The sequence below is a fragment of the Nanorana parkeri genome, unplaced genomic scaffold, assembly GCF_000935625.1.
Source record: "Nanorana parkeri isolate BGI_ZX_2015 unplaced genomic scaffold, ASM93562v1 scaffold887, whole genome shotgun sequence".
NCBI lineage: Eukaryota > Metazoa > Chordata > Amphibia > Anura > Dicroglossidae > Nanorana > Nanorana parkeri.
In genome coordinates, this window is record NW_017307155.1 from 593508 (window position 1) to 605090 (window position 11583).

At 46.3% G+C, this 11583-nt stretch overlaps 1 protein-coding gene across 1 annotated transcript in view; it reads left to right on the forward strand.

The window, feature by feature from the left end:
* Window positions 1-1676: 1676 nt before the first annotated feature.
* Window positions 1677-11583, forward strand: part of DOCK5 (dedicator of cytokinesis 5) — a 105358-nt gene continuing 95451 nt past the window's right edge. Inside the window, exon 1 of the mRNA XM_018565790.1 lies at window positions 1677-1868. Within this exon, the coding sequence (XP_018421292.1) occupies window positions 1826-1868 (43 nt within the window). The 5' untranslated portion in view covers window positions 1677-1825. The remainder of the gene's footprint in view (window positions 1869-11583) is intronic.

Below are 11583 nucleotides of genomic sequence, written 5' to 3' on the forward strand. Positions count from 1 at the left end.
ATCCCTCTCCCTCTTTCCTTCTCAGTTGTCCCTTTTTTTTGTCCAGTGTGTCCACCTTTATAAAACAAAACATAATGCACTAGTGATAGCCAACGTAAAGGAAATGTAGAGGAGAAAACAAAAACACTTGCTGGTTGAACCAATCTATTTCACGGATTAAGGACCGGTCCACATTAGAGAGTTGCGCTAAAGGCGCGCTATCCCTGCGTTTAGCACATGCTATCACACTGAGGAATGGACTGCACACTAGTTGTGTTGAGTTGCCATTTATTCTGAATGGCACCCTAATGCACATACCGGCAGGTGTGCATGCACAGAACCGCAAAAATGTGAGTTGCAGTGCAAATAAATAGTGCGTGCATCATTTTTTTCCCCCACCGCATGGCAGCACAATATTGCAGTACTGTGCATCGCTGCATGGAGGAGCGACGGGGTGCCATTCAAAACAAATGGCAATGGGCCAAATGAACCCAGTGTGCGGTGCATTGTGCTGTTAGTGCAGGCTAAAAGCATGGTATCTGTGTGAACTGGCCCTTTGGCCCCCCTTGGCGTAGCGGTAACGTGCATCATGTTCACGCATGGTTTTCCTGCTCTTGCGCATTAATGTGAATAAGTGTCGCATGCATGACAAATGCGGGAAAGTAGCTCATGCAGCAGATTCTGCTACTGTTATATTGCGTTTTTCTCACGCACGTTTGCGCATGTTTGTGTTAACGGCATCACAAATGCAACACACGTCTTGGGGACTAATTATCCTTGGCCCACACCATTGGGGGTGTTGTGTCCTTTGCCTGCTTAGAAACTTGGGAGGCATTTATGAGAGCTGACTTTCATTCATACAAAGTATCACTTTCTCCAGCAATCGAACGATCACATTGCAGCGAGTGGAGAGAGCGCCCCCTGGCGGCCAGTTGCGGTACTGTAAGCTCTCAGCCCAGTCTCCTCCCTGTTACATTCCATCAGATCGCAGGGTCAGAGGCAGGAGGGAGCAGACTGGACTGTGTGTGTACACGGAGCAGAGAAAGCAGGACTGTGTGCAAGCATCGGAAGAGGGCAGGACTGTGTGCCAGGATCACAGAAAGCAGGACCGTGTGCCAGGATCACAGAAAGCAGGACCGTGTGCCAGGATCAGAGTGCAAGGGATCACAGAAAGCAGGACTGTGTGCCAGGATGACAAGAAGGCAACACTGAGTGCAAGGGATCACAGAAAGCAGGACTGTGTGCCAGGATGACAAGAAGGCAACACTGAGTGCAAGGGATCACAGAAAGCAGGACTGTCTGCAAGGATCAGAGAGGGCAGGACTGTGTGCAAAGGATCAGAAGAAGGCAACACAGTGCAAGGGATCACAGAAAGCAGGACTGTCTGCAAGGATTAGAGAAGGCAGGACTGTGTGCCGTGATCAGAGAGGGCAGCACTGTGTGCCAGGATCAGAGAGGGCAGCACTGTGTGCCAGGATCACACAAGGCAGATCCTGCTATTGCTCCACCAGGCAGCCACCTGAAGACAAGCATTGCCTGCCCTTCTAACTCAGCAGCTTGCTCCATCTGCACATGCTTCTCTAGCTCTGATCTGCCCATGCCCCCTTCCACAACCCCTCCTACCCCATCCCTGTTCCACTCCATAACCCCTCCTACCCCATCACTGTTCCACTCCATAACCCCTCCTACCCCCCTTCCACTGCACCAGTGACCCCTCCTACCCCAGGCACCCTTCCCTGTGAGTCACCGAACATGGTGGAGAGCTCTGAGCAGCAGGGGGAGGGCTGGAGCCCAGCACGTTAACTCCGGTGCTGCCAACTTCCAGCACCGATCACCCCCATGTACCATGGCCCGCTGGATACCCACCAAGAGGGAGAGGTTCGGAGTGGGTGAGTGTGCCATCCCTGCATAGTCAGTGGAGCTGTTAGCTGACAATGAACTAGCTCTGATTGCTTTCCCTGGGGAGAGAAAAAAAAAAAAGATTCCCTTTGGAAACTTTGTATTTATGTTTTTAAAAATTGTTACATTTACTTCCTAATTGTTTATAAATATGTATTGTCTGTCAGTCCTGTAGGATACAATGTTGCAGCATAGGCAGGTTTGGGATTGTATGAGACAGTCAATGTGCCTGGAAATCAATGCAGAGATGGATAAAGTATTGTTCCAGGCTGACAGGCAGCTATGGCACCTGCAGTGTCTGGCAGTTCAGTCTCAGGTGGAGCTTAGTCTGTGCCAGCTTTGCAGGAATTGCTGTGTACAACCATTGACATATGCTGGGGGCAGGATTGCAATGTGCAATGGTCATACCTCTGTGATCTATGGCAGCAGTAGATTGCTTGTGAAGTTTTCCAGACCTCATTTGCATGTTGCTGTGCCTGTCCTTGCACTCTCATTGAATTTTCCTCCAGTAGCAGCTTTGGTATTGAGCTGTTGGTACAAAGCATCCTGGGACATTTGTGCATGTGGAGTGATTTGTGTGTGACATAACCCTGAATGGATCATGTTCATGTAGTAAAAAGCCTGAACACTGGAGAACTGTGACCAGAGGGATGGGTCAGGGGTGGGAAATTTCACACAGGTCCTCTGAGAGATCTCTTAAAGGAAAACGCCGGGGGAAACTTTTTCTTAACCCTGGCGGTGGGGCTACCCTGCACCTGCGCTGCAAGACTTAAGTGCTCGTTTTTGTCTAGGTGCAGACCTCGGAGCTGGCCGGCTGTCACAGCGCTCCCTCTGTGTAGCAATGGTATGTCTGTCAGCGACCTCACCTCCTATACACTGTAATAGAACGTGTTGACTCAAGGATCCTTAGAATGCTGCAGCAGAGGGTAGTATAACTACCGTATGTTATTTTTGCTTCTAGATCAAAATGAGCAATTAACCCTTGCAGTGCTGCGCTCTCTCCTTGTGCAGGGTGACTGGTCTTTTATCCGCCCCTTTCTGTAATAAAAACTGTTCACTTCCCCTTGTGCAGGGTGACTGGTCTTGTCTCCGCCCACCCTCATGTAATAAAGATTGGTCACTGCTGCTCTCTCTCCTTGTGCAGGGTTACTGGTATTGTATCCACCCCTTCCTGTAATAAAGACTGCTCATTCCTGTTCTCCCCTTGTGCAGGGTGATTGGTCTTGTCTCTGCCGCCTCCTGTAATAAAGACTGGTCACTGCTGCTCGCTCTCCTTGTGCAGTGTGACTGGTCTTGTCTCCGCCCACCCTCATGTAATAAAGATTGGTCACTGCTGCTCTCTCTCCTTGTACAGGATGACTAGTCTTGTCTCCACCCCCTCCTGCAGTTTTCTGCAGGCAGTCTGTAGTGGGTAGGGCCTGCTGGGTCCTGCAGCAGCTCTGCTGTATGCACAAGCTCTTGCTATTGGTTCACTCATTTAAAGGAAACCTGAAGTATAGATGTATGGAGGCTGCCATTGACTACTCTTGAGATGAGGATGATTTTCTGGTTGTTGTGCTTATTCAGAGATTTTTTGAATGTTCCAGGTCATTAACTCAGAACAAAATACAGACTGTGAGCTCTGACTTTATTTTTCTGATCTGCTTGCCTGTTGCAGGTGAGTATCTCAACATCTTGAAGCTGGAGACAGCCAGGCAATGATCAGAAGGTGACCAGCAATAGCAATCTTTATATTTCACTCAGTATGATTTTTGTTAAAAGATACTGTTAAAAAAACCTAAAAGGAGGACGCCTGCAATAGAAGAATGTTTGTTTATACTCGCCTGTCCCGCCGCCCATTTCTGTGATTGATTTTTATTTTTTCCTTTACTGCAGAGCTGCAGCCTCTGGTAGGATCGTCATATCTGACACTTCCCTGTTATTAGCACTAGGTCCTGTAACTGCCACTAGGTCCTTGGAGGCCTCGTTCACACCATATGCAGTGCGTTCTGGTCCGATTCTGGCCGGAACACACTGCATCGTATTCCAGGCCGGCTCACTTTTTTGGGGGGCAGGAGGGGGCGTGGTGGGCCATCGAAGTGAATGGCACCGCAGTCACGCCCTCCGGCCGCAATGCGATCGCCCGCACAGGATCGCAAGGCATATTGTGCCTGTGGTCCGGTGCGATCAAAATTCTGCAAGCACTATTTTGATCGCACCAGACCGCAGGCAGAATGTGCCTTGCGATCCCGTGCGGGCGATCGCATTACGGCCAGAAGGCGTGGCTATGGTGCCATTCACTTCCATGGCCCACCACGCCCCCTCCTGCCCCACAAAAGAGGGAGCCGGCCTGGAATGCGATGCAGTGTGTTCCGGTGCAGTGGAAGGGGGGGTAGGAGGGGTTATGGAGTGGAACAGGGATGCGGCCAGAGGGCGTGACTATGGTGCCATTCACTTCCAAGGCCCACCATGCCCCCTCCTGCCCTACAAAAAAGTGAGCCGGCCGGAATGCGATGAAGTGCGTTCCGGCCAGAATCGGACCAGAACGCACTGCATATGGTGTGAGCGTACCCTAACTGCCACTTGGTCCTGTAACTGCCGCTATGTCTTTCTTTCCCTGTGACAACCACTCATTTCTGGCACCCCAACACACCTGGCCAGTGCACAATAGAAGTGTGTTTTAGAGAACCACAATGCACAGATTTTATCTGTGGCTGACAATAATGCTGCATAACCTGCATTGTGGTAAGTTGGCAGCCCATTTAATATGAAGGGCTGCCTAACTCCACATTGCACAATGAATGTATATCTTGTGTCGAGGGGATAATCACAGTGCAATATTTACCTTAATTCTGGGTCCTGTGGTCTTCCTGCTCATGATGAACGGCCCGCTAAAACCCAGATCAGTCTTGTCACCACCACTCTTGCAAATGTCATCACGTGCAAGGCAGAACCATCAGCCACTGCTGCTCCTTCATTGTATTTGATGGCATAGAAATGCTTGCCGTCATTATGGTGTTAGAGAGAAGAGAACTGGAGTGCTGGAAATTGCAGTAAAAGCTGGTTAGGGTGAGTCATATTTGGTATTATCTCTTCCCCAAATAAAATGAGTAGTATCTTCTTCATACATAGGGGGAGCAGATGTATGGGTAAACATTCTTCCAGTTCATCTGGTTATGGTCAGATTGGGCCAGGGCGGGACAAATTTCAGGAGTCGGGTAACTAATGTTCCTTAAAAAAAGTCAGCTGGTGCCAACTTTTGAGGTTTTCTCTAGTTGTTATCAATGGAGCTGGCTGCTAAAGAAAAATTCTGCTGGCTCTTTGATTGTACAGACTGGCTCCTGAATTCCATTATAACTGTACTGGGCTATGATCTAGGGCAGGGATGGCCTAACTGCAGCCCTCCAGCTGTGGTGGAACTACGAATCCCATGAGGCTTTGCAAGATTCTCACAGCCACAGACATGACTCCTGGAGAGAGATGCTTCATGGGATTTGTAGTTTCACCACAGCTGGAGGGCCGTAGTTTGGCCATCCCTGATCTAGGATATCTATGCCTGACATTGTCCTCAGTAGTAAAGCAGCTGTTGGTCAAGACCATTTTTCCACAGGCCAAAACATGCATGGTCAGAGTTTGCATGTTGATGATTGCTGATTGCGCAATCCCAGCAGGTACCTTGCCCTCAAAGCCAAAAAGTATTGCAAATCACCGTCTGCCTGATGCTGTACATGAACCTCTGGCTCCTCCCGCTGTCATGAGCCTCAGGCCGTGCGTATTCTGTGTGTGTGACTTTTCCAGACTTCCAGTCCCAGGGTTAGTTAGCCGGCACCCCGGGGCGTACTTCACCTTGACGTTTTGTGTCCATCAGCCTCCTGTGATCATTTACAAACAGGTGTAGCCTGCAAGGTGCAATATGAGAACGATGGCTGAGATAATGGCCCAGCGATCACAGGTTGAGCCTACAGGTGACATGTTAAGATGGTTAACTCCTCGACAGTGGCTTCAATTGCAGGACATTGACTCAACTTCATGCAGCTTTAACAAGGGGTTAAAAAACTAATTGCCACATGATTCAGATTTCTCAGGTATCTCAGGAATAACTTTTCTTGTAAGGAGCTCTGGTTGTCGATGATTTATCACTTCAAGAATCCAGTGGAGGAAATATGTTATTGTGTAATAACACAGCCGTTTCTACATGTGCTTTTAGTTTTCTGCTGGCTGACAGTTAAGGAGAATTCGACACAGATCCATACAGATCAGTATAAAGTAAAAGGTTAGTAACTTAGCCATGACACGCAATGCGGCCTGACAGTGAACCCTGCCCTTTATCATAGCAGCCATGCCCAGCTCCTACCCTCAAGGCAAATTAATAGCTACACATGGACATTACTGGGGTTGGAGGACCTGTTTCCTGATATCTTTCAACCTGCTTGGTCCTTAGTTTTCTGACCTGACCCAATTGCCCAGTGTATGTGTGAATAGCTGCGGATGAGGGAAGGTGGAGAACCTGAAGACATCCCCCATTTGTAGTATATGGCTGGAAATGCCCATTCCAGCCAGTCAGTATTTCCTCAGCAATGATTCAGCTGCAGATATCTGCTGGGCTCTGCTGCTGACCATAGACAAGGGGAACAGCACCTGATCCAAAGTTGGCCTGATAAGTATATTGGGTCACTGGGCTTCAAGGACCTGTTGTTTTTGGTTTTTTTTTATCTCCTCCAACCTGCCCGGTCTTTTCTTTTTCCATCTGACCACATTGCCCGGTGTATGTGTGAATGCCTATAGGGGAGGGAAGGTGAAGAACCTGAGGACATCCCCCATCTATAGTAATTGGCCAGTTAGTATTTCATCAGCAAGTAGTCAGCTGCATGTATCTGCTATGGTCTGCTGCCCATAGACAAGGGGAACAGCATCTGATCCAAAGTTGGCCTGATAAGTATGTTGGTTCTATGGGTACCATCACTGGGCTTCGAGGACCTGTTTTTTGATCTCCTCCAACTTACATGGTCTTTTCTTTTTCCCTCTGCCCAGATTGCCTGGTGTATGTATGAATGCCTATTGGGGAGGGAAAGTGAAGAACCTGAGGACATCCCCCATCTATAGTTTGGTTGGAAATGCCCATCCTGGCCAGTTAGGATTTAATCAGCAATTAGCCAGCTGCAGATATCTGCTGTGGTCTGCTGCTGCCCATAGACAAGGGGAACAGCACCTGATCTAAAGTTGGTCTGGTACGTATTGTTTCTATGATCACCATCATTTGGAGATTTGAGGACCTGTTTCCTAATATCTTAAATGGTGGTTATAACATCTCACTTGCCCACCAGTACTCTTAAGATAACACGTGTGAAAGAATGGGTCGCTCTCAGGAGCTCAGTGAATTCAAGTGTGGTACCGTGATAGGTTGCCACCTGTGCAATAAGTCCATCAGTGACATTTCCTTGCTACTAAATATTCTGCGGTCACCTGTTACTGGGATTATAACAAAGTGGAAGCAACTGGGAACAACAGCAACCTGGCCACGAAGTGGTAGGCCACGTAAAATGACAGAGCGGGCTCAGCGCATGCTGAAGTGCAGAGTGGGCAGAAGTCCCCAACTGTCTGCAGAGTCAATAGCTACAGACCTCCAAACTTCCTGGGGCCTTCAGATTGGCACAACAACATTGCGTAGAGAGCTTCATGGAATGGGTTTCCATGGCCGAGCAGCTGCATCCAAGCCTTACATCACCAAGTCCAATGCAAAGCGTGGGATGCAGTGGTGTAAGGCACAGCGCCACTGGACTCTCTAGAGAGGTGGAGATGTTTTCTCTGGTGTGACGAATCACGCTTCTCTGTCTGGCAATCTGATGGACGTGTCTGGGTTTGGCGGTTGCCAGGAGAACGGCACTTGCCTGACTGCATTGTGCCAAGTGTAAAGTTTGGTGGAGGGGGGATTATGGTGTGAGGTATTTTTTCACGGGTTGGGCTTGGCCCCTTAGTTCTAGTGAAGGGAACTCTTAAGGCATCAGCATACCAAGACATTTTGGACAATTTCTTGCTCCCAACTTTGTGGGAACAGTTTGGGGATGGCCCCTTCCTGTTCCAACATGACTGTGCACAAAGCAAGGTCCATAAAGACATGGATGAGCGAGTTTGGGGTGGAGGAACTTGACTGGCCTGCACAGAGTCCTGACCTCAACCCGATAGAACACCTTTGGGATGAATTAGAGTGGAGACTGCGAGCCCGACCTTCTCATCCAGCATCAGTACCTGACCTCACCAATGGTCCAACATTCCCATAGACACACTCCTAAACCTTGTGGACGGCCTTCACAGAAGAGTTGAAGCTGTTATAGCGGCAAAGGGTGGAGCCAACTCAATATTGAACCCTACAGACCAAGACTGGGATCCCCTTAAAGTTCATGTGCGTGTAAAGGCCAGCATCCAATACTTTTGGCAACATAGTGTAGATGTCATTCCCTCCCTCGCTAACCTGGAATGCTGCAGAATCTGTCATGCAGCGATGGAGATGGTCCAGCCAGCAAGGGAGTGACTCCATAAGAGAGAGTAGTGGTCCCTTGTCCACTGGACAAAGCAGCTGTGCATTAAAAAAAGGAGTTTGGCTTTATTGTCCACTTGAAAGTCCTGAGATTGTTTAGAGTTTGAAACTTGGCAGAGTTCTCTCCCTGCTGTGAATGGAGTCGGTGCTGGAAGCCAATACAGAGCTTAATCACCAGCTTATCACCTGTCTGTGAATCTGACCCTCTGTCTGTATGTCTCCTACATAGAGCAAAGTTCAAAGGTGTTCCTTCTTCCTGCACACACACAGGAAACCTGAGTCACTTCTATTCACTGCTTGGTTGTTTTTCATCTCGGCTTCCATTGATTAAGTAATAACAGCAATAGAATGGCCTAATGACTGCCAAGACAGGAAGTTTTTGGAAAGTGAAATAACATTATAGAGGCAGGGAACTGGAAACACGGGGGCTGAGTGCCCAGGAGCCGGGGCCGCCTACTATGATAATACAACAATAGAATTTTTATTACATTGCTCTTCATTTCCAGGAGGGATTTCAGAGCTGTGTCTGGGGTGTTTTGCTGCTGGGCAGGTTCATTTATGTGTATCACATGACGCTCGGGTCATATTGATAAAGCAGAACTGCTGGGAAAAAAACACATTCGCAGTTCAAATTCCTCCGAGCGTTTGCCAATCAAGTGTCAATCAATGCCATCCACCCCTGTATCTGGATTTCCCATTCTTCAATAGGGAATCCAGGTCTCAGTAATTTTACAATACAGCCTTTGTTACATTATTATTATTATTATTATTATTATTATACAGAATTTATATAGCGCCAACAATTTTCTCAGCGCTTTACAAAATAGTGGAGACCATGAGAAAGCAGCGTCTTGGAGGCCAAAGGAATTAAGTTTTATTAAGGAGAAGCGGGTGGGAAACTGTGTCAAAGGCAGCAGAAAGGTCTAAAAGTATGAGAACAGAGTAGTGGCCATTGGTTTTAGCTAGTTGTTCGTAATTTATCATACAGCGAATGATACATTAGCTACGTCTCCATAATTTATAATACAGCCAATGTTGCATTAACAAGATCTTATAACTTAAGATCTTATACTTAACAAGTATTTTATAATATAGCCAATGCTAAGTTTGCCAGATCTTTGTCATTTATAATACAGCCAATTGTGGGTTAACTAGGTCTTTGTAATTTGTACTACAGCCAATGTTACTTTAGCCAGTTATTAAGCCAGTTTTTAGTAAATTAAAATACACCTATTGTTACATTAGATGGGTTTTAGTAAAGTATCCTACAACCATAGTTACATTAGCTAGGTCTCTGTGATTTATAATCCAGCCAATTTTACATTAACCAAATCTCAGTGATATATAATATAGTCAATGTTACATTAACCAGATCTCAGTGATGTATAATACAGCCAATGTTACATTAACCAAATCTCAGTGATATATAGTATAGTCAATGTTACATTAACCAGACCTTTGTCATTTATAATACAGCCAATGGTGGGTTAACCAGGTCTTTGTAATTGTTACTACAGCCATTGTTACTTTAGTCAGTTTTTAGTAAATTATAATACAGCCATTGTTACATTAGTCATGTTCTAGTAAAGTATCATGCAAGCGAAGTTACATTAGCTAGGTCTCTGTGATTTAATATCCAACGGTTTTAGGTTATGTATTAAAGGAAACCTGTACTAAGAGAATATGAAGGCCGCCATTGCCGTCTTCCCCTTCTACAGTTACTAGCTGCCAAACCGCGATGTGGTCGAGAAGAGAATTACTTGTAATCTTCTGCTTTTTGTTTGATGGAATTCTTCTTTTATTATTGTATCAGTGCGAGTCTGCATTCACATTGGACAATCGCCATCTTTGGGCCTTTTTGTTTATTTATTTTTTGTACGTGTTTGTCCATGCGTTTCTTGAACACTTAGTTTTAGCCAATGGAAAGCTAGTTACTAGAAGGAGGAGACAAGTCGTAAGGTGTATGTTACATGAGTTTTTCCGGTGCTCCTATTAAAGTCTATCGGGGCCAAAAACACATGATCGGGCCCAACAGAAGTGTTTAGCGACAGCACATCTCCCATTGTATACCCCTTAGGCTCTCACTCTTCATACATTCTTTTTGATTACTTCAGAACCATGGGATACCCCTTTAGGCTCTCACTCTTCACACGTTCCTTTTGTATTCAGCACCATGGGATACCCCTTAGGCTCTCATTCATCACACGTTCTTTGGATTACTTCAGCACCATGGGGTACCCCTTAGGCCTTCACTCTTCACACGTTCTTTGGATTACTTCAGCACCATGGGATATCCCTTAGGCCTTCACTCTTCACACGTTCTTTGGATTACTTCAGCACCATGTGATATCCCTTAGGTTCTCAGTCTTCATACGTTCTTTGGCTTGCTTCAGCAGCATGGGATATCCCTTAGGCTCTCATTCATCATACGTTCTTTGGATTGCTTCAGCACCATGGGATATCCCTTAGGTTCTCAGTCTTCATACGTTCTTTGGATTACTTCAGAAGCATGGGATACCCTTTAGGCTCTCGCACATCACATGCTCTTTGGATTATTTCAAGGACCCATTGGTTATCCCAAAGACTCTCACTTTTCACAAGTTCTTTTGGATTCGTTTGGGGATCCATTAGCCCATAATACCTCTTAGGCTCTCAGTTGTCACACATTCTTTTGGGTTCCTTCCGAGTCCTATGGAATACCCCTTTTAGGCTCTCACTCTTCACATATTCTTTTGGTTTACTTCAGGGATCCATGGGATATCCCTTAGGAAAGGAGATTAGCCTAGCCATACATACTGAAAATGTCACAAGTTTTCTCTGGTATTTGATTGCGTTTTTGTGCATTAAAATTTATTTGAATACATTTTTTACTGAAAATTTGGGTTTGATAAACAGTTAAGTGATATAGTGTGATGTAAAAAAAAAAAATGCAACTGCCACCATTTTTCTCTTCAGGGTCTCTGGTTTCAGAATATATATACTTTGGGGTTTCAAGTAATCTTCAGTCCTAAAATGTTTATTTTAACGTGTGTAGGGCCGGATTTACTCTCTCTGCTGCCCCAAGGCCAGGTTCCTCAATGTGCCCCGCCATGGAGAATGGCAACCAGATGGTGGGGGTGCAGGGCTAGTTTTAACCTAACTGTTTTTTTTTTTTGTTTTTTTTTTTTTTTTTTTTTTTTACCTTTTCCCTT